The sequence below is a fragment of the Chaetomium fimeti genome (assembly GCF_033439085.1).
Source record: "Chaetomium fimeti strain CBS 168.71 chromosome Unknown B0H64scaffold_7, whole genome shotgun sequence".
NCBI lineage: Eukaryota > Fungi > Ascomycota > Sordariomycetes > Sordariales > Chaetomiaceae > Chaetomium > Chaetomium fimeti.
Genome location: NW_026944335.1, coordinates 1620097 through 1641559, shown reverse-complemented (window position 1 = coordinate 1641559; position 21463 = coordinate 1620097). Strand labels below are relative to the sequence as shown.

General features: G+C 58.1%; 5 protein-coding genes across 5 annotated transcripts; 1 reads left to right on the top strand and 4 right to left on the bottom strand.

Moving 5' to 3' along the window:
- Window positions 1–80: 80 nt before the first annotated feature.
- On the bottom strand, window positions 81–3950 carry B0H64DRAFT_231698 (uncharacterized protein). The gene is made up of 5 exons (XM_062799729.1): window positions 3573–3950; window positions 3391–3495; window positions 3027–3313; window positions 508–2968; window positions 81–416 (listed from the first exon to the last, which is right to left on the bottom strand). The coding sequence occupies exons 1-5, from the start codon at window positions 3613–3615 to the stop codon at window positions 247–249; spliced, it is 3066 nt and encodes a 1021-aa protein (XP_062656088.1). The 5' UTR covers window positions 3616–3950; the 3' UTR covers window positions 81–246.
- A 567-nt stretch (window positions 3951–4517) lies between these two features.
- On the bottom strand, window positions 4518–6239 carry B0H64DRAFT_419813 (uncharacterized protein; the record flags this gene model as incomplete). Its single annotated transcript, XM_062805412.1, has 2 exons — window positions 4518–5997; window positions 6124–6239. The coding sequence occupies 2 exons, from the start codon at window positions 6237–6239 to the stop codon at window positions 4518–4520; spliced, it is 1596 nt and encodes a 531-aa protein (XP_062656087.1).
- Window positions 6240–7374: 1135 nt separating this feature from the next.
- B0H64DRAFT_407086 (uncharacterized protein) lies at window positions 7375–8296 on the top strand. The gene has a single exon (XM_062804548.1). It carries the CDS (start codon window positions 7504–7506, stop codon window positions 8161–8163), a length of 660 nt encoding a protein of 219 aa, XP_062656086.1. The 5' UTR covers window positions 7375–7503; the 3' UTR covers window positions 8164–8296.
- An 881-nt stretch (window positions 8297–9177) lies between these two features.
- Window positions 9178–10495, bottom strand: B0H64DRAFT_329263 (uncharacterized protein; the record flags this gene model as incomplete). The annotated part of the gene is made up of 2 exons (XM_062800870.1): window positions 9178–9976; window positions 10041–10495. 2 exons carry the CDS (start codon window positions 10493–10495, stop codon window positions 9178–9180), a joined length of 1254 nt encoding a protein of 417 aa, XP_062656085.1.
- A 3180-nt stretch (window positions 10496–13675) lies between these two features.
- B0H64DRAFT_231680 (CCR4-Not complex component, Not1-domain-containing protein) lies at window positions 13676–20440 on the bottom strand. Its single transcript, XM_062799728.1, has 3 exons — window positions 19946–20440; window positions 13934–19872; window positions 13676–13880 (listed from the first exon to the last, which is right to left on the bottom strand). Exons 1-3 carry the CDS (start codon window positions 20265–20267, stop codon window positions 13839–13841), a joined length of 6303 nt encoding a protein of 2100 aa, XP_062656084.1. The 5' UTR covers window positions 20268–20440; the 3' UTR covers window positions 13676–13838.
- Between the last annotated feature and the right edge of the window lie 1023 nt (window positions 20441–21463).

Below are 21463 nucleotides of genomic sequence, written 5' to 3'. Positions count from 1 at the left end.
CAGAAGAAGATTAAATGCGCCCCCTGGGTCAGCTCAACAACGCTCCCCAAAACACCCCGCTGAATGCTCTAGACAGATTCTCGCACTCTTGCTCTCTCCAAAGCCCAACGCTCAAAGCTCAAAGCACCAAACACTGCCAACACCACGTCGGCAGGCCTCACCAAACAAAAGACCTCTCACCAAATAGGCGGCACCCGATACCCCACACCACACACCACACCACCCATCTGCACACAGCACAGAGGCCTAGCAAGGCTGCAGATAATTGCTCGGGACCAGCCCAACCTGCCCGGCGCCGCCCTGCACGGTGGCCTCCCACCAGCCGTCGTCCTGGTGCCGCAGGATGGCGAGCACGTCGCCCTTGGCAAACCCCAGCTCCTCGGGTATTGCGGGCTGGTACATGTACAGCGCGCGCGCTAGATAGGTATCGAGTTAGCCGCGCCTCTCTCGGAGGAGAAAAAAAAGGGAAAAAAGGGAAAAAAAGAAAAACTGAAGAGGGGGACTCACCAAAATGCAAAATGGGCCTCCCATCCCTGGTATACCGGTTCGGGTCCGCCACGCTCTTACTCCTCACCCGTGACCCCCCCGCCGGCTGCACCGGCCCAGCACCCTCATACAAGCTCATCCCGCGCATACTCATGCTGGTCGCCGTGTTGGAGCGGTTATGGCGCCCGCGCATCGACCCGCCATAACCGCCATCATCCTGCTGTTGTTGTTGCTGCTGCTGCTGTTGTCCGTACCCCTGGCCACCCGACACGGGCGCTAGTTGCACGGCCATGTCCATCCCCCTCCTGCTGCCCATGCTCATGCTGCTGCCCGGGCGACCCGAGTGGGATCCGCCGCCGCCGCTGTGGTCCTGCATGGAGCCGCGCGGGCTGTAGGCGCCCGTGGGCACCGGGCTGGCGGCGGTGCCGCGGGCGCTCCCGTACGGGGAGGGGCTGGCGGCGGACGCGCGCGGGGAGTAAGGGGCCGGGGAGGCGGCGCGGGCCATCTCGTTAGGCGACGCGGCCGTCGACCCGCGGTGGCTGTGGCTGTTGTAGCTGTTGCTGTGGCTGTTATTGCCAGTGCCGCCGCTGTTGCCGCCGTAGTACGCGGCCGAGTCCGACCCGCGCTTGTTGGCCGACATGCTCAGCTGGCTGACCGAGCCGCGCTGGCTGCCGGCGTACGGCGCCGGGGACACGGAGCGGTGCTGCGAGGGGGAGGCGGCGTAGTGCCGGCTCGCGCGGGAGCTGGGCCGCGGGGAGACGCTGCGCTGCGCCGCGGGGGACACGGCGCGCGGGATGTCGCTGCTGCTGCCTCGCCCGGTGCCGGGCCGGCTCCTGTAACTACCGCCGTCACCGCCGCCGCCGCCGCCGCCGGAGCTGGGGCGGTCGGATGCGGTGAAGAGGCTGCGGGTTTGTTGCTGGAATTTCTGCGAGGACTCCTTCATTGCTCGGGAGGTCACTGCTGGCGGGGGCACACCGAGGCGCTGGATTTGGGTTTGCTGGTCATAGGACGGCGGCGGGGTTCCGCGCTTGGCGGCGGCAACGACGCTGTTGTTGGTATTGGCCCCTGGCGCGACCATGGTGCGCGACGGGCTGGCGCCGGGGGCGGGCGTCGATATCCCATGGTAGTGGTCTGCCGACATCCTCGTCCCGCCGTTCTTGCCGTTCGTGACACCCTTCAGCTCGGCAAGGGCCAGCGCAATGGGGTCGTCTTCGGGAGTGGCTGGGCCGGCATCCTGCTTGCGGCGGTCGGGTGTCTCGACCGCGAAGACGTTCTGCCCGACATTGAGTGCGAGGCTCGCGTTGGCTGCGATCGGATCCGGGCTGACGCTCCGCTCCGGGCCGATAATCTGGTTCTGGGTCTCCTTGGGGGGGGCAGCAAGTTGCGGCCGGTTGTGGGCGGCGGGAGGGTTCCACGTGTTCCGGTTCGTGGGCGCCACCTCCTTGGTACTCTTCCGTCGGAAAGGGCTGTGGTTCTGGAAGAAGCCACTCTTCTTCTTAAGGACCTTCTTATCGGGAGACGCCGGGGGAGGGGCCTGCTCTTGCTTGACGGGAGACACGGGCGCTGGCGGCTCTTGACTAGAGAACGACGTCTCGCTGTGCGAGTCTCTGCTAGAGGGGCGCGCAGACGACGTCGACGGCGCCGTGCTCAAGTCCGAGGCGGTTGGCCGGCAGAGCATGGTCATGCCATCCATCGGGTACGGGTCGTGAGGAACGGGGGCAAACTCGTTAGGGTCGTAGTCCACGTTGCTGGCCTGTGGTGGCTGGTAATTCTTGGGCGTTTGAGGCGCCTTCGACCGCTGAGTATTTTGCTGCTGAGGAATTGTCGGCACCTTCTGGGGTGTCGCGGCAACCTCCCGGCCCTGTGGGGTCTGTGTATCTCCGTGCCCGAAATCCCGAGCCAATGCCGAGTTAGGATCATGATGAGACTCGAACATGGAGGGTTGGGGGGATGACGAGCGGAAAGCCGGATTGATGCTCCTTGGGAACTGCGCGACCGAGTAGTTATCGTCATCGGACACCTCCGACTGTGCGTCAACATCACCGCGGCAGAAGTTGATGTACTTGGGCGGGTCGGGGATCTCCTGGCCAGTACCCCTGTCCTTGATGAAGGTGTAGATATCCTTCTCGACTTCCATCTTTTCGAGCGATAGCCGGATCTTCTCGCACGATGAATCGTCGCTGACACAGACGGTCGAGGCGATATTGGCAAAGGTCCACAAGCTGCTCTTGGAGAAATCGAGGCGCTCCTCCTCCAGGTCCTGGAACTTGTCGGCGGCCGCCTTCCATTCCCTATTCCAGCGGGCGGTCGTCTCCTCCAGGGCCTTGACGGCGGCCTCGTACTCCGAGTTGGATGTTGCCAAGCTGATCTGCGTCTTCTCCAGCTTGGCCTTGTTCTTTCTCTCTTCCTGGCCCATAACCATATGACCCTGGGCGAGATAGCCCTTGATTTTGAGGCATTCTTGCTCATAGCGGTCGCGTGTCTAGGGCTGTCAGTACCATGTCCGCGGGGCCGTGTAAGGTCTATCGACTCTGGCGCACCTTGTTGACCTGCTGCGTCTGCTGCACCTTGGTCTTGAGTAGCTTTTCTACCGTGTTTTGCACAATCTTACGGCGCTCCTTCATGGCACCGGCGAAGGCGGCAAGCGGCTCTTCCAGCTCGCTCTTCATCTGGGCGGCCACGCTCTGGTGCTGCTTGGCCATCAACTCAACCTCGCCGCGCATGACATCGAGCGACGTCTTCAGGGTGCCTGTCTCTTGCGACCCTAGCGCCTTGCGCGATAGCGACATGAGCTTCCGGGCATATTCGTCCTCGATGGATGCGCGTGCTGTTCCAGGGCTGCGGTTAGTGATGTGCCCTAGGGAGTACGACCAAGTACTCTGCAAGCGCAAAAGCAAAGCTTACCGCCGTAGAAGTTGCGAAGTTCGTCGCATGTCTGCTTCGCATTGTGCATGCGATCCAAGAGGGGCGGTACACCGGCATCGTCCTTTCCCCAGAAGTTGTTGGCGACTGTGGCATTATGTTAGCTAGGTACTACTACTCGACGATAGTATATGACTTTATGTTGTTGACATCTCCATACGTACAGGAAAGGGCGACGGCCGGTGCGTCGGAGATTGTGGCCGGCATTACGCCTTACGGAGCAGGAGAGGAGCGGAGCCGGGGATGACGAAATTGTTTGCTTCCCACGGCACAGACCAAATGGAAATGGGAAAAGTGATCAAACACACAGAAATCCGCCTCTTTCATAAACGCAAAGGCGTCCTGATATTGTCTGGGAATATCGACAATCGCCGGCGACAAAGAAATGCGGCTAAAGAGTGTAGGTAAAGCAATTCCGGGTGGATTGTGGAAAGTTTCGACGTGGCACAGCGAGCTGGACATGCAGGGCAGCGAACAGGTTGTTGACTTTGCTTGGTGCTGAGGGCAGGGCGATCGGTTGCTAGGGGCAACACGCCTTGCCGCCAGCCTGCAGCTGGAGTGCGCATTGGCGCTGCACGCTGCATTGGCGCCGAATCTGAGACCCACAACCCGATGCAACTTCCAGTCGGGTCCGATTCTTTCTCCAATCGATTCCACTGGCACGTTGCAGGTGTTCGATGAATCGGATGAGCGCTGTTTTCGAGTCCTGTGTAAAAAATAAAAAAAGACACCATTGCGTTGTCATCCTCCTCGGAATGAATCACAGTGTCGAATTCACAACCAATGCCATTTTGCTGACCTCAATTGGCATTTTGTAACCCCTCATTCCCACATCCTACCATCCATTGAAGCAGGGGAGGATATGTAAGTCACTCACTCAGTTGGAGCTCGCTGGCCTCTTTAACTTCAACACGTCGCTCAACTTGATCTTCCCTTTTGCACCCCAGCCTGCAGTTCCGCTCTCCACATCGGGCCTCACCGCAATATACCTGTCCAACAGCGTTAGCCAACTCATATCCAATTGGACCTGTCGGGAGTAGTTCGGGAGAAAGCGACAGTTCCAAGCACAATGACAATGGCCGCCGCCACAGTTTGAAGGGGAGTTCAACTCACCAGCCCCACGCCCGCCTATCCAGCTCAGCCGCGCCAATGTGGCCAGCCCAGCTGTCGAACACGATCCTCAACGCACCAAGCAACAACCCCAAATTCTCCTCCTTCTCCACCTCCATCGCTTTCAACGTCTTGGCCTTCTTCGGACTCTTCCCCGTAGCAGCAGCAGTAGCACCAGCAGCAGCAGCCCCCTCCCCCTGCGCGCCAGCAACGGCGGTAGTAGCACTCCCAAAACTCCTCAGCAGATACGCCCTCGCCTGCTCCGGCCGATGCACCTGCATGCCCACCACCCCGGTCGCAGCATGCATCTTGACACCACTCCCATAACCACCCACCACCGTCTTGCCCGCCCGCGTAGCCTCCAGATCCAAACCCCATAACGCCTCCCCACCAAGCGTGACCTCGGCCCCCGGCCTGCGCAGGCGCTCGCCGAGGGCGGCCGCCACGCAGTTGCGCATCAGGCGCCAGCGGTCCGGGCCCAGCATGGTGCCGCCGAACCAGCGGGTCAGCACGACGAGGGTGTCGACGGCGCCGGCGTCGCGCATGGCGCGGAGCATCAGGTCGCCGCACCCCGTCTCGCCGTCGTCGAAGCTCTCCTCGTGCGCCCGGCTGATGGCCGAGAAGGCGTCGCGCGGCGGGCGCAGCCGGTACGCCCACGCGTTGTGGGTCGCGGTTTGGAGGTGGGGGACGTCGGTGAGGAGGGACTGGACGAGGGCCTTGCGCTGGGACGGTTCGCTCATGTGCGTGGCGCGCGCGACGAAGGTCGAGTCTTTGAGGGTGATGGGCTGGCTGGTGGCCCATGTTGGTTTGGAGGGTGGCTTGTTGGGAGTTGGTTGGAGGGGCGTGGTTTCTTCTATCTTGACCTGTGTCCCTGATGCGGAAGTGTTTGCTTCGGCCGTGCCGGCGTCCGCCTTGACATCCTGTTCGCCCACCACCTCCTCCCCCTTCCACTCGTAACCCCCCCTCTTGAGGACGGCGATTTCTCTGCCCAAGACCTTCACGCGCGGCTGCCCCTCACCCCATCCCTCCTCATCCGCACTCGGGCCCTTGGTAACACCCAGACTGACGGCTTTTGATCGTGAGTTTGCACTGACGACTGCTTGGCCTAGGCTGAGCCGACTCGACAGTGGCTGCTCGGGCATGGTATGTCGCAGGACCTCCACAGCAAACGCCAAGACTAGCGGTGCTCTATTCGTCTCGATCACCGAGTTTGAGATGCGCTCTTCGTCCATGCACAACGGCAACTCGAGCGACTTCTCTAGCGCTTGTGGTGTCGTATCCACGGCCTCGGCCATGAATGGGTTGGTCTTGGTCCGTTTTGTTTGCGGCGTAACTGCGTCTGGAGCTCCGCGCTTGTTGGGAGCGGATGGGCCACGCTTAAGTACCGCTTTGCAAGCATTATGCAGTGCTCTGCCGCCCTTTTCGTCCTTGAGTGTCGACTGCACTGTCTCGAGAGGAGCCTCGGCGATCTGCTTGATGCTGTGGCGGCATGAGCCGGGGCATTCGCATACGAGGTAGACAGGCGCACACTGGCTCTCCCATGCCCAACCCGCTCCTCCGGCCGATTCGGACTGAACGTGACCATGAATGCAATGCTTTGCTTACCTTCTCAACTCGGCAGCCTGGAGAGCCTTGATCTGCGTCATGGCTTGCATCATCGGTGTTTTCCGACCGACCGTAATGAGCCGAAGTAGCTCTTGCAAGTCTTGTTGTGTCGCCATTTTTGATGTTAAATGTCAGTTTGCGAGAGGCAGTTTGATGGAAAGTTGAACTTGTGTCATTGGAAATTGAAGGTTGAACCCGGCAAGTTGGAGACGAAGTGACGAACCACAGCATCCCTGCTCGTGTTAGACAGGAGTTGCTGCGTAAAATTGGCTTACGTAAACCCGACGAGAGACGAGGATTGGCCCAAAATGTCCTGCTCTTGAACTTCAATTCAAGTTTGGCAGAAACTCGCACTTTAAGATGACAAAATAGAGACTGGATATATCTCGGCAACAAGCCAACCTCACGGAAAAAGGCGCAAGGATGACGAGGTGACACCTGCAGGCGATATCTACACACAAGAAATTACACATAACGGCCAAGATGGCCTCCCGCCTCCGATTACCACAACGGGCACAGCTCACTGCTCACCTGAGATGCCCTCACACCAACTCATACCCCCGGAACTTCACTTTCTCAGCTAGACTTGCCGATTCAAAAGAAGGGAAAGCCGATTCAAAAGAAGGAAGAAAAAAATTCAAGTATTACGGCCTACGATATCATGGCCCGCCAGAGTCTCAGCGTCCACCTCCACCATCACCACCCCCACCTCCACCCCCCTCCTCTCGAGACCCTCAATCCCTCGATGTCCTCTTCCAAGAAAAGAAGTGGCCCCTCTTCGGCGCCGGCATCGTGGCCCTCGGCATAGGCCTCTACATCTCCCTCGTCGTCACCACCACCCTCAAAGACACCCCGCAAGACACCTCCAGCAGCACTCTCCCCTATACCTCCTGCCCACCCAGCCACAACAACAACAACAACAACACCACCACCACCAACCCCCACAACCAACCCACCCCCACCGGCCTCCCCGCCACCCTCGACACCAGCACGCCCACCACGGGCGCCCTCACAGCACAAGCCTTCGACAAATCCCTCAACGCCCCCGAATGGCTGATGGGCATCACCGGGCTGCGCAAGACCCTCGCCCAGCAGGCCCGGGGCCACGTGCTCGAGGTCGCCGTCGGCACGGGCCGCAACCTGGCGCACTACGACTGGGGGGAGATCGTCTCGCAGGCCCAGGACCCGGCCGAGGCGCGCGCGGCGCGCGAGCGCGAGCGCCTCGCCCGCCTGCTCGACCGCCACCGCCTCGGCGGGCCGACCCTGCGCGACCAACAGCAGCAGCGCGGTGGTGGTGGTGGTGCGGGTGCGGGTGCGGGCGCCGTCGGCTCGCTGCCGGGGGAGGTGCTCAGCTTCACGGGGGTGGACGTGAGCGGCGACATGCTCGGGGTGGCGCGCGACCGGGTGCGGGGCGCCGTGCCCGGGCTGGACCGGCTGATGCGCCGGCGCCGTCTTGAGGACATGCCGCGCCTGCGTGTCGATGAGGTTGGGGCCGAGGGCGTGCCCGTCGTCGATGCCCTGGACGGGCGCGTGCGGCTGGTGCTCGGGGATGCGCTGCGCGGGTTGCCGCCGCCGCCGCCTCCTGCTGCGGTGCAGCCGCGTGCGGGGGGAACGGGAGGTGCTGGAGGGGCAGTGGTACCGGCGATGGTTGCGGGAGCGCCGGCCAAGTACGACACCATCATCCAGACGTTTGGGCTGTGCAGCGTGGCGGACCCGGTGCGGCTGCTGGCCAACATGGCGGCCAAGGTGCAGCCGGACACGGGGCAGATCCTGCTGGTGGAGCACGGGCGCGGCAGCTACGACTGGATGAACAAGCGGCTGGACAAGGCGGCGCACAAGCACTTTCAGAAGTTTGGGTGCTGGTGGAATCGGGACATCGAGCAGATCGTGCGGGAGGCGGCCGAGGAGATTCCGGGCCTCGAGGTGGTTGCCCTGAAGCGGCCACTGTGGTTCCAGGCCGGCACCACGCTGCTGATCGAGTTGAAGGTCAATAGCCAGGGTGGAAGTCATGTTGACGAGAAGCCCGCAAGCACTGGTTAGTTCCGGGGTAACAGTGTACGGAGCTCATTGTATGAGTCTGGCTCACTTGTTGTGTAGATTACCCATGTACGACACTTCACTGATAGACAGAGTTCAGAAATATAAAACGAACAATCCGAGCTGTTGAGACCAATTGTGGTAACAAGTCACCGGTGGAGCGTCCAAGTGGCCATGAGATAGATTGATCATCATCTTAATGATTGATGGGAGATTGATTGCATTCCGTCTTCCGACGCCGCCCTGCCCATCTTCGAGACTCTGTAGCCGACCCTCCTTCACCGGACGTGTCCAAACAAACTAGGCTCTGTCTATCCCGTCCATCTTGGCGCCATCCCAGCTCCAAAACCACGACACTTCGTCTCTCTAGGTGTGCAGGTATCACCCCTGAACAACCCTAACTATTGTGTACCGCAGCACGGGGTGAGGTTTAGTGATACAGGTGCAGATCGAATCCCCCTTTGACCCGGGCCGGCCCTAGCACCACCCCTTCCCGAGCCTTTCATCATTCTTGTCCGTCTTTCATCTTCATGTCACCGAATTTTCGTTGTCCTCTCCTAGCCCGGGGATCCACCCCCACAGCACCCAAGCCCCTGTTTTTTCTACCAAAACATCGAACGAGGGGAGAAAAGGAAATCGGGAGCGAAATAGGACTGGAGAAAACCACGAGGTAAAAAAGGAAAGAAAAAGCAACGCAGCGACCACCGCCCTTGTCAACCCCTCACCCTCCAGAACGCCAATCCGCAACCCACATCAGCTAAGCCATAAACGCCGTGGACCTAGCCTCTTCTATGGGAAGACCTGGCCTCGATGAAACTCCAAACAGAAAACAGAAAACCCCACGAGACGATAACAGTAGAGACGATAGCAAAAGAGATCATAACAGCAAAACCACATCGCAAGCTGGCGGAACCACCCGCCCAGCTTCATCATCGTACAAGGGTTGCATCGTCGGCGAAAACGCCAAGCGAGCAGACATACCCCGCCAAGGCCCTGACTAGATGACGAGACCCCGGCTCAGTAGTCGATCAGCAGCCCATCGAGCTCCTCGAGCTCAATGTTCTCGGGACTGCGGTCCCACTCCAGCATGCCCTCAAACTTGGCCCAGGCGTCGACGTCGCCGTCTTTCCTCCCGAAAGCAAGAGACATGGTCGACGGCCGGATTGCCGGGCTGGACACAAGCGACGCGGCAAACCCGCCAATGACCCCAAACAACGGGCTCTCGTCTCTTTCGAGATCCATTACGCTCGCCGTCTGGTCGGCGGGTGCTGCGTTGCTCGACGACGACAGGTCGCCATTGAGTTTCCTCTTTTGCAGACCGTCGGCCGTCTGCGTGAACTCTTTCTCGTCCTTTTCTAATGGCGGCGACCCCGCGCGCCCGTGGCGGGCCGAGGTGCTCTGTACCGGGCGCGACGGCATGTAGAAGCCGCGCATGGAGAAGGACCCCACAGGTGTGCCGGGCATAGCAGAGTCGTCGTCCATGTCGTCAAACTCTGGACTAGATAAGTCGACCTCGGGGCTTGGGCTGAGCTCGCGCCGCCTTTCCATGTCGGACTCGTCGGCCGACATAGACGGCGCACTGGACGGGCTGGGCGAGATAATGCTGCGAGTGTGCGCGATAAAACTCATCGTCGAGGATGCCTGGGACGGGTCCGGCAGCGGGCGGTGTGGGCAGGTTGTGAGGTAAAAGTAGGTGCGGCGCGGATGGACCGACTCGAGTTCTTTTGCTAGCGGGCAAGGGGAGAGGGCCGACCAAGTCGACCGCTTGAGGTAGGAGGCTAGTCGCGAGGAGACGATGGCGCACGGGTTCGCGGATCTATGATGAGTGTGTGTTAGCGTCAACCCACTTCAAGTCAAAGTAGCCAAGGTGTAAAACTTACTGTTGGACAATCTTGAGCTGCAGCATCAAGACGGCGGCGAGCTCCTTTACCAAGTGTGGCCGATTGCCCGAATTTTGCAGCAGGACGATGACTGCCTCGACAATTTCGTCGTTGATGCCCTCCATGTCAATTGTTTTCGGCGCCATGTCCTCGTCTTCGCTCATCTCGATGGAGGGGCGGCGCTTGGCGGGCGGTGACGGCGGCGGTGTGTTGTCGAACTTGACTGTGTCGTCGCGCTTCTTGGACAACCGACGAACGGGCGGCGCATCGTCCGAGGATTCGCTGTAGGCGCGCTTTAGCCGTTTTGTTGGTGGCTGGCTGTTCTTGGAGGGGGATGCGGGCGAGGCCATCGAGGACGCTCGGTTCGCTGGTGTGCGACTGGCATGGGACCCGGGGACGTGGATGCCCAGCGAGTGCAGCGACAGGGTCTTGTGGCGTGTATTATACGGCCTCATGATTGCTCAAGGATGCAAAAGCAACACAGAACAAGACAGGATGCGACGGATTTGCGGCTTGTGACGAAGCCAGGAGATTCCCCTCTATGCAATACACGGCGGCTGGTCTCGGAGGGGTGTTGGATCGCCAGTAGCACGTCTAAGCAGGGACAAAAATACCAATGCACGTCTCGCGCGCGTGTGAAACCACCCACACAGTCCGGCAGAACAGAACTATTTCCCGCAGAAGGACCCGAGACGAAAGCAAGATCAATCGATGATGATGGGAGAAAAGGCTCAGGCAAGGGAGATGGCCAGATAAAAAAAAACAATAACGGCGAGACGGAGGGTTCGGAAATGGGGAGGGACGGAGGGAGGACCCAAGGGAAAAGCCGTAACTTTTTTTTACGCTTACCGTTTGGGGAGGTGGGTTGCCGCGGGACTGTTTGAATGATGGAAGGGGCGACGACTTCATGAGCAGAGGTTGCCAAGCCTTGGAGACGGGTGCGGCGGGAACCACTCAAAACTCATTTTCATGCAGGGATGCCAGGCAAAAAAGCGGTATGAATCCACTTTTTGGGGTAAACCTCCCGATGTGTGTGGCCGCAAGCGTGAAGACCCCCATGCAGAGATTGAACTGACCAGCAGGCGAGGAACAGGCATGCGAGAAACCCTGCAACCGTCGCATGCCAGAGAGGCTCTCAGCTGAGCGGAGACATCCCACACGCACGGTCCCACAATAACGTTCCCGTTGACACACGACAGGTTCTGATTCTGGTCCAAAGAGCCAATCGAGGCCGTTGCGAAAGGGGTCAGAGCAACCTCAGTGCCTCGGAAAGACATCGGCGGCGAGACGCGTTTCCCGCTTGCCGTCATCACTTCTGGTCTTTTTTGCCAGATTGGCATTTGCATTTGCATTTTTCTGCGCGGCGCTTTGGCCAGTCGGTGACATCAGCCCTCCCCCGCAATGGCGCCGATGCCAGCCTCCAAAAAATCGCCGTGTAAGAGATCACATCAAAAACAGGCAGCACCGGGGTGCATCGCTGCGGCCATTTTTGTCTTTCGAGGCCAGGAGGCTCGCATAATCAAGTTCCGAGCCGAGAGAAGAGGAGTGGATTTCGGGATTCGTCCTCGACATCCCGTTCGCCCCTCGAACGCCTTCCCGAGGCTGCTTCCCCACCATGGAATCTCTCACCGCCCAGGTCCCCCCAGCACGGCAGCGGATTGGTTTCCCCGGTCACCAGAAACACCACGCGACAAACGGTTAACTAACGAGATTTACACGTCACTTTTGCAGCCCGCACCGCTTCTTGTTGGTACAAGTAAAAATAACATGAAGTAGTGGAAGAATAAGGGTTTTCTTCATAATAGTCCACATATCAACGAAACTATTTGAGGTTACTTCGGTAGGCGGCCCAACCGGTCAGGCGAACGACGGGAACGGGAACGCCAGGTCTCCCTCTGTTGTCCAGCCGCGCTCGCAGTCTCGGTCGGTTTTGGTGTTCCCGTCGAGCCGTTGCCACGGCGGGGCCCACTGCTGACAGCGTTCACCTTCTCCGCCGCACTAGTTCAGATGCAGTTACCTCATCCTGTCGATTACCGTTAGCCAATCATGAGGGGTCGATTGCGTTCGATTGCTTCTTTCGGCCGATGCCCCAGGGAAGGTCCTCGCTCGGACCTTTCTGGGGTGCCTTTCTCGGCGCGCAGGACCCTTCCGATTCTGTCCCGCCGTTGGCCAGGCAGGCAGAAAAAAAAAGAGAATTCCCCGGCACTTTCGCTGGAACTCACCGCCCGCTCACATTCCTTCTCTGAAACGCAAGTCGAAGTCGGCTAACAAACAAGTGCCTCATGGCGGGTAAAAGGCATGTTTGCCTCCCTCGGACATCCCCCTCAAGCCCATTTACTCGACCAACCTAGACATGGGGTACACGAGGCGTGTTTTTGTCTCACCGGGTGGCTGCAGCAAATCGTCGATCTTTCGTTTGCCCCGCTGGCGATCGATATCGGGACTGTGTGGCCTTGTTGGGCTCGAATACATACAGTGATACAACGCCGGCGTTATTAGTCGTGTTAGTGTACATGCAGCCCGTCTTTTTCTGTCTTTCCGACATCTCCCCTCCTCCCTTGCCTCAACCACATTCCCGCGCATATTAGACTGCACATATATGTACTTTCACAAATTGAGGTGGTTGGCGCCCGATCTGTCGGCAATGTAACATACTATTCGCGAGATCTAGACATGCATTGTAATTGAAACGATGTTGATACAGGACATTGGTCGAGCTACCTATGGTACTTGAGTAAGTTAGTTGCCACTAGTGTAGTTGCAAGTATATTCCATTCCACCTGCGTAATGCCGAGTTGCATGCGAACCCAATGTGTCGAGAAAGCCTGGTGGAAAACCAAATCCAGATCACATTTCACTCTTGAATCACCGCTCTTGGACCATCTTGTACTACAACAGCTCGGGCTGGTGTTCTAACGTGGAATTCAAACATAACCTCCATCCTCACACCACACCAAGACATCATCTTCATCATTTTGAGTACCTATTTAGCAAACCCCGCCTGCAGTCATCAGACAAGGATGCACAGGATCAACCGAGTCCATACCCCTCAAAGTTGACCGAATTGTTGTGTTGAAACCAAGTCTTCTCGAGTGTCGACGTCATGGCCGTTCCTTTCCCCTCCAAATCTTGCAAACTCGTGATCGGCGTCCGGGATAGGGATCGCTTCTTTCGTCCCCCCGCTGTAAAAACAGACAAGGAGGGGGCCCCTCTGGAAAAAAGAAAGAGGAGGCGGGACTGGGAACAAGAAAAGGTTTCAGCTGAGGGGTGACAATTCTTACCATACTGTGTAAACCAACCAACGTGACCCCAATCGGATAGCTATGATTTAGGTAATTACCAGGATACACCCGGAAATAGAAACACCCTTCACTTAGGTACATACAACATAGATCAGGCTTCACATATCTACACAGTAGTCTGTTATGGAGAGAGCTTTCCGAGTTGTTTGGAAACCTGGGCCTGGGCCGCATGAGCACATCCGTAAATAAAGAAGAGTACACGCTTTCTCTACCCCCCTCAACGCCGTCCCATGATATACGTCATCTAAGCGCTCTCGTCAAAGACAAGGCGGCTTCATATAAAATACATGGACCGTTGGATCAGGTTTCATATCCACGGCCCTTTCGGTTTCTGGCCTGACTTGAGCGCTTTTGCCCAGCCGACCTACCCCCCTTGTGTGCCTTCCATATTCTCGCCGGTTGGGGGCCCAGGATATATATCTGGGCGTTTCTTTGTGTGTTCGTCTTGAACACGCATCACGACGCTCAGTCGTCATGTTTTGACTGCGCCTCCCGCTTACGACGCAGGGCGGAGGACTTCACCAAACCGTTGAGCAACCTATTCCATCATGGTTAGCGTAACAACTAGACAGGCAATGCACGGGAACGTACCTCTGGCTCTGATTTGATAAACTGTAGCTCAAAGAAGTTGTACTTCTCATTCTTGAGTATTTCGAGCGTGGTGACCAACACTCCCCACGGATGCGGCCAGAACCCAATGATCCTCTCGAGCAGGACGCGCACAATCTGCTCGCGGATTTCCGTCTCCTCGGGGTCCGACATATCCTGTCCAAATATTTCGAGTAGCGCGTGGCTGAAGTAGTTTGTCGACGCGTTCGGGAACCTTAGCTCGTTCACGATGCTGCTGAGAAGGTAGTACCTAGTCTCAGGGGACACCTCGCTGATGAGCATGTGCAGCGTTCTGATATCCGAGGCACCGGACACGAAGATGGGCGAGTCGCTCAGTGTGCCCGCGCGGGTGACGGCAAAGTGAGCAAATTGCGCAACCACCGCGTCGATGACCCGCCGGTTCACTGGGATCGGGACGTAACCAAAGGTCGAGTCCGCCTCGTCAACCTTGCTGATGGCGTGGCTGATCTGGGCAATCGCATCTTCCGATGGGCCGTTCTGCAACGCCTGCTCCAGGATGTTGAGCAGCCCAATGTCGCGAAGCACGCTAGCCGAGTCAAACAAGGTCAAGCAAGGTTCCCTCATCTCGGGAACCCTGTCCGCTTTGAGCCCTGGCTCGACGGGGTCAGGCAGTTTGGATGTGGCGGGGGTGGCGGCAAGAATAAAGTTGGCGATTTGTGCCGTATGTGGTGAGAGGCTCCGGCACAACTCTACATGGTTCGCAGCGAGGTACTCGGGGAAATCGTGATGAAGGATGCTCAGCAGCCTCAGCACTCCTTGGTACATGCCCTTGGCTAGAGGCGAAACGGAGAACGGCTTTAATAGGTTGCTCAGATACACAAAGAGCTGGGTAAGCAGCTTTGTGAACGGCGCCCAGCCCGCTCCATTAGGGAGCCGTAGGATCACGGGCATGAAGTTGCGGTGGGCCAGTAGATCCACCCACGCGAAGACGAATCCCGGGTATACGCTTGGTTGAAGATCGTACAGGCGCGCCGCAAACTTTTGGATGGCTTGGTGGTAGTCGTTCTCCGGAAAGTGCCCGGCCAAATCCGCTAGCTCGTGCAAGATGAGCGCGAAGAACCGGAAGAAGACCCGTTGGTTGAAATCCTCCCCCCGCTTGACGTGATGATTGTTCAGCACCAACACACTGAGAGACAAGACCGAGTCCAAGAATGCCACACCCGTCGACTGTCCGTCGTCTTGGTGAGACTTGACGAAAATCATGACCATTCTGACTAGCGCTTCAGTAGCCTGGTAGCCTTCTGTCAAGCCACCCCCGGACGAGAGGGCTTGTTCGAACCGCTCAACAGACTTGTCGAGGGCTTGGCGGGCGAAGAGGAAGAAGTCTTCGCTCTTGCTAACAATGCCGCGCGAGCGCATTTGCTGCACGAAGATCGAAGCAGACTTCTCGGTGGCAAAGCGGTTGTTGCAGAGATGGATCCATTCATCAAAGACGTAGTCCATCTGCTCCGACTTGATCGCGTCAAGTTCCTCTTTGCTCAACTCGGCGGGGAGATCCGGCGGCGGGGCGAGCACTTTGGCCTTGAAACGTGCCGCACCCGGAACTTCTGGTTCCTCCGTGATCCACGACCATGCCTCCTCCAGACTTCGCACAAAGTCGGCATACAGAGCGAGCGGGCTGTCGGTTAGGAGCGTAAGATCCAAGAGCTGCTCCAGAAACGTCAACGACGCTTCCTTCCGCTGCTGCAAAAGCTTTGCCGTCGCCGCGTCGATGCTTCTCCAATCGAGAAGGTCGGTCCGGAGTAACGCGGTAATCAGGGGTAGGTTGAGGAAGAACTGCCCGGGTTGCTGGTGGAACAACTGGCGGATCTGTTCGCTAATCACGGGCCCGGCAATCTTGCGGAGAGTCTCCAGAACATGAACCAGGCTCTCCAAGAGCAGGTCGCCCTCAGGTTGCCGGAAGAGGAGCTGAGAAATTTGATTCGCGGCATAGGCAGCGAACTCCTCAGATGTCTGTTGGGTCTTGATGATGAGCTGAACAAGGGCGTCGACGATGTCTAGGACTGGGTGGGACCGGGGAAGTTCGTCAAAATGATCTTCGGTGGTGTTGGTGGCGGCAGCGGTGAGCTGTTCTAGTAGTTTGTTGACCCTCTCGGCGATGCTCCGAGAGTCAATCTGATTGATTCCTGCCTGCCGGCCATTGGCAAGCCCAGCGTGGGTCTGCGGGTAGTGTTGCAGTTGCACCCCCAGAATGGGCATTGATGGTGTCTCGGCGGGGGTTGGCATGTTGCTGACGGCATTGTACTGGTCACCGAGCGGCTCGTTCGCTAGGGACCGGGTATCCGACGCGGATGGCCCATGCGAGGGGCCCGTCGTCGCAGGAATCGCCCTTGACTGGCGGGCAAAATCGTCGTAAATGGCCATCTGTTCGGGATTGAGGCCAGTGAGGTTGGGCTGTAGTTTGAAGGGGTGAGGGATAGTCATTGCCCAACGGCTCAACCCGTGGTCGACGTAGGGTTCGGAGGGCCGTTGGAGCCGGTGGCGGCGGCGCGCTTCTAGTTCACCCTCCATCAAGTCTTCGATCTCTGGAATAGCACGCTCTTCGGCGCACTTCTCGATGATGCTCGAGGCCAGGTCAAGGTTGGAGTTAACACACAGCACGATGATGCCCTCAGGCAGCCCTTGGGGTAGATCGGCGGAGAGGTTACGCAAGTAGTTGGCGAGGTTTGCTCGCAACGGCTCTTTGGACGTGACAAGCGCCAGGCTACCTGCGGTAGACTTGACCATATTGATCGCCGATGTCCGCACCTTATTCTCGTCGGGTTCGGTGGCGAAGTCCTTGCGGACCATTTGATGTGTCGAAATCGCCGCAATCGTGACTGAGCGATCAACGACGGGCTGGATAATATCCTGTAACGCGCGCGTCAAGGCTTGCCGCACAATCTCGTGCAGTTTGGCAGCGGTGACAACTTCCGTCTGAGGGATCGACAGGTTCGGCCCAAGATCGGGGATAGTGAAGGCGGGGTGCGACGAGAGGGAGCTGTTGACGCCGGGCATGCCATTGAGAGAGAGGCTTTCAAAGTTCTCGAGGGCCTCTGGCCCGAGGATGTCACCCAGCTCTTCGATGGGAGCCCTGTTAAGGATCTCGCCGGAGGGCTCGATGGCCTTGTGGTCTAGGTTCAGGCCCTTACACAGAACCTCGATCTCGAATTTGAGATTCAGCTTCAGCTCGGCGTTGTGATAGAGCTCGATCAGGAGATGGATAATATCCATCAGCCAAGGATTGGGCGGCCTGAAGACGTTTGAGGAGACACCCTGAGCAAGAACCTTGCACACGAACGGGATGACGACGATGAGGCGCTTGGTGTCGTGAGCCTCAATGAGGAGCTGCTTGAAGGCTATATGCCTGTGCTTGATTGGTTTGTCGCGGGCCAGCGTCAAGAGCCCGAGCCAGCCTCCGAGGTTCTTAAGATGCGTCCGTTCGGTGGAATTCTGCATGGTGAGCTCCGAGTTCAGCATGCGCGACACGCTGATGTAGGTCTCTCGCTGGACCTCTGCCCACAGCGCCTTGTCCTCGAACTGTTTGACGAGTTCCAGGTAGACGTGATGGTAGTTTGGCTGCATCTTCGCGCGCTCTTCGACCAGGTGACTGGCGAACCACTGCTGATGTCTTGACTCCAGCATCTCGCGGATATCCTTGAACATGGATTGCAGCGTGGTATCGGTTAGGTTGTTGAGCACGAACTGTATCTTCCCCTGCTCGTCTTCGCCAGGCTCCTCGTAGACAATGCCGGGCGGAGGCGGGTCCACGTTGACCGAGGCGAATGGCGGCGGATGCTGTTCCGACCCTATGCTGTCCTCCAGGTTGCCATTTGTCAAGCCATCATGACCGAGAATCCCCGAATTGGCCAGGGTGGCGCCGTTACGGGAGCGGGCAAGCTCCTCGTCGTGCTCCTGGGCCACTTCTTCCGCCTTCTTCCACGCCTCAGTCCCTTGCAGACCGGGGATCTGGAGGAGCTGGGTACAGAAACCCGGCCACTCACGCAGGCGGCCAAATAGTTGCATAAGAGCCTGCAAGCCAAACTTGTACATCGACTCACCGGGATGGTGGTCTCGAACCGCTTCAAGGATCATGCCCAACCCGATCTGGAGCGGGAGGTCCGAGATGAGCTTGTGGGATATGATGCCGCCAAATAGGACTGCGGTGGTAGCGAGAGCTTCGAGCGGATAGTCAACATAATGCGCGTACTCGTCAAACAAGCCGTGTATCATGCATGCGAAGATGTCCTGGTCCAGGGGATCGCGAGATCGCTTGTATCGCTCCAAGATGTCGACGACGGTCCGGACCTGTATCTCATCGCCATACATCTTTTTGTAATGTTCTTCCATCTTGGCATTAGCGGCTAGCGGCAGCGCGTTCCCATCACGCCCGTTGGCGTCGATGATATCGTCAAAGCCTTCCCCGTAGTTGATGAGCCTTGGATACACAGTGATGCAGGTCCGTTGAACCCCGATCAGCTCTTGCATCGGCGACTTGGGTAAGAACTCCTCCAAGATTTGGAGCAGCGCATGGACCGTCCGGACCTGCAACGTTGTGCTCGCTTTGACGGGCGGTTGGCCTTCGGGGGGACGCTGGTATTGCAACTCGAAGTTCGCCTTGATCAGCAAAAATTGGGAAAGGGCCCTGGCCATCTCGGGACTCCTCTCAGCGTTCCGCCGAGCCCACTGCTGCAGGTCGAGGTACCCTTCGGCATGGGCCAGGGCAGTTAAGTCAAGCCCGAAGCCGATGGGTAAATAGACGAGCTCATCAAGCCAGTTTTGACGGACGGCATGTTCAAATATGAGCGGCAGGCTGATGGGCTTCAAGGCATGCGCATCGATCAGCCGCTGCTTGACCCATTCCTTGTCTCTCCTCCAGAGGCTGTCCATGACGAAGTCGGCCTCAGGTGACCTGGTCAGGAAGTTGTCGAAGAGAGAAACAAGGGTATCTTCGGCCATGCTCGGCCAGGGCTTCGGCACCCCAAAGGCCGAGACAACAAAGATGGCTAGGTTCGGCACAACAACGTCCTGGAAAAGGCGCTTCGCTTCAATGCTCTGGGAGGCGTGCATCGAGTGGAGCGCAACGTTGAAGACGGCAGAGAGGGCCGCCTCAGAGACCAGGGGGTGCTTGACTGCGTATGCTGCCGTTTCTTGTATCGGAAGAGGGGACTGCGCGTACTCTTGGACCGTGAACGTCGGCTTCAGGCCCGGGACGATGGTCGCATCCAGCTGCTCCGGCTTGAGGGACGCGAAAGCGCAAATGAAGGAGAGCTGTGTTTCGGGGTTCTCCCATTCCCCACCCCACAGCTGCTGGATGTTGAACCGCTCGCTGTCCTCCCGTGCTATCGGCAGCAGGGCGTTGTACAGGCGCAGAAACTGGGCCGACGTAACCCGGGCCCCGCTGTGGTCGAAGTACGACACCACTTCTTGCCACCTGAAGCTATCGGGCAGGATGCGCCTGAGGGAAGCGACGAGAACCGAAGGGTTGTGGCGGGGTGTTTGGCTGATGGTCGTGTACATCAACGACACGGATACCTGTTCCTCACTGAGGTGGACGTTCGTCGGCCGGTTTTGAAGATAGCCCGTACAAGTCTCTTCGTCCAGGGTGAACAGCAGGCCGGAGCGGTGGATATAGAGTGAAAGAGCATTGACCGGCTTGTCGGCGAGCATACGTACGAGGTCGAGTGCGGCGAGCACTTGTGACGGCGGCGGCTTCGCGTCGGGAGACTGGGCATATCTTTGTTGCACCTTGTGTTCCAATTCCCGTTTCGCAGCGGCATTGAAGTTCGGGGGGTGGACTTGGATGAAGCGGTCGACGAGCTCGGCGACGAAATCGGGCTCGAGGTCGGTAGCAGGGTCGCCGGTTGGCCGGCTTAGAATGTTAACAAAAGTCGGGAAGTTCGTTGATAAGATGGCATCGGCTGAGGAAGAGGAGAGTAATTTGTCAGCAGCGGTCGCCAGCGGGCCACGAATGGGGGATGGGCGACAGCTCACCTTTGGTCTTCAGGTCGGACCTAGGGCCCAGCTTGAAGGCGAGAGCCAAGACTGTCTTTCCCAGAGCATCTAGTTGGAAATGTTCCATAAAGCCGGAGAGGTCGAAATCGCGAAAGATATCCTCGCTGCCGGTTTCGATGGACTCTGCTATCTTCCTGGCCTGGGGGAATTCCCGCGACAGCTTTCGCATCTCGGCCTTGAGGATGTGATGGTTTCCCGGGTTCGAGCCCTGCGGGTTCGACCCGGGCCTGTTGAGGCCCGGGAATATCTGAGAGGCATTTGCGGCCACCAGTCGCGCGAAGTATTTTGTAAACACATCCATGCCGTGTTCATCGAGTAGCTAATATGAAGGGAAGGCGACGTTAGCAAGTTGATAGATGATGGATGACAGGGGGGGAGGGGGGGGGAGGGGGGTAACTCGATAGCCGTGCATGATGCCACATGCCACATCCACATTCCGCATTTTGCATTACCTTCCGCAGAGACTCGAGTTGTGACTCCCACTTGTGAGGATCTTCCTTGTCCTCCCTGATGGTGCTTAGAAGCAGGTAGACCTGGGCGACTGCGATCTTGGTCAGGGAGTTGGACCCGGTGGGGCTGCTGGTACTGGGGCTGGCAGCCGCACTCAGCGCAGCGGCGTGAGAAGGATGTGGGGAGTGGCCAGTGTAGATGGACTGCGCTGCTGGGCTCGGCGAGAAGGTTCCCGGTCTAGGTTGGGCGACCATGGATTATGGGGAGAGAAGAAAAGGAGGGAATGGTGACACTGCTATCCCCTGGCGGATAGAGCCACTTTCCTCTTTCTTTATTGGGGCGGGAATGTGCACGAGGGCCTGGGGGACAGAGAGACTTGCTTGGTCGCGAGGCAGGGAGACGGCTTCGGTGCGGTTGTTCGGTGCGGCGGGCTGCAGGTGGGGCATGGACTGGCAATGCTGTCGGTCAGTCCGTCTTCGACAGAGTGGTCGAAAAGTCACGGCTTTTTGATGAATTGGTGGTCCTGGTTTGGCTGTGAGGAAGTGCTTTTTTCGGCGTCTGAGGTCAACGGAAAGAAATGGGTCACTGGAGCTCCCGGCCAGGCTGGCCCGCTCCTCGGTGGGCTGCCTGTGGTCCGTGCTGAGGCGTGAAGCTGAGTTTCACGCTTTCGCTTGACTTCCCTTGACTGCGTGATGGGGGGCAACGAGAGTGTACGCACGGACCATATTCTTTGGTAGCCTTGCTCGTGGCTTCCCGAAGGATGGAAGGCTTCCGAGTCCAGCACCAAGCCATTCTTTGGTTCTGCATTCCCCCAGCCGATGGCATTTAACTCATAACTTGTTGTGTATCCAACGTGACGGAACTACCTACCTACACCTACAGATTCCATAGGTTCTTTCTTGAACCTGGTTGAGACTTTTAAATTATCAGATTACCGGGCATCACTGAGCATGAGTGTTGCCATAATTATTTACCCTACCATGCTTTCCTTCTGTTTCCCATTTCACCGGAGTGCAGTTTTCAAATTCCTTGCCCCTGCCTCTTTCT

Excerpts from the sequence above, each read along its gene's own strand:
- B0H64DRAFT_231680 (XM_062799728.1), bottom strand. The coding sequence starts at position 20,267 with ATGGATGTGTTTACAAAATACTTCGCGCGACTGGTGGCCGCAAATGCC. Across the intron at positions 19,873-19,945 it reads GTCCGACCTGAAGACCAAAG|CCGATGCCATCTTATCAACG; the intron begins GTGAGCTGTCGC and ends CCTCTTCCTCAG. Across the intron at positions 13,881-13,933 it reads TTATCAAATCAGAGCCAGAG|GTTGCTCAACGGTTTGGTGA; the intron begins GTACGTTCCCGT and ends ATGATGGAATAG.
- B0H64DRAFT_231698 (XM_062799729.1), bottom strand. The coding sequence starts at position 3,615 with ATGCCGGCCACAATCTCCGACGCACCGGCCGTCGCCCTTTCCT. Across the intron at positions 2,969-3,026 it reads AGACGCAGCAGGTCAACAAG|ACACGCGACCGCTATGAGCA; the intron begins GTGCGCCAGAGT and ends TGACAGCCCTAG. Across the intron at positions 417-507 it reads GAGGCCCATTTTGCATTTTG|CGCGCGCGCTGTACATGTAC; the intron begins GTGAGTCCCCCT and ends ATACCTATCTAG.
- B0H64DRAFT_407086 (XM_062804548.1), top strand. The coding sequence starts at position 7,504 with ATGCTCGGGGTGGCGCGCGACCGGGTGCGGGGCGCCGTGCCCGGGCTG.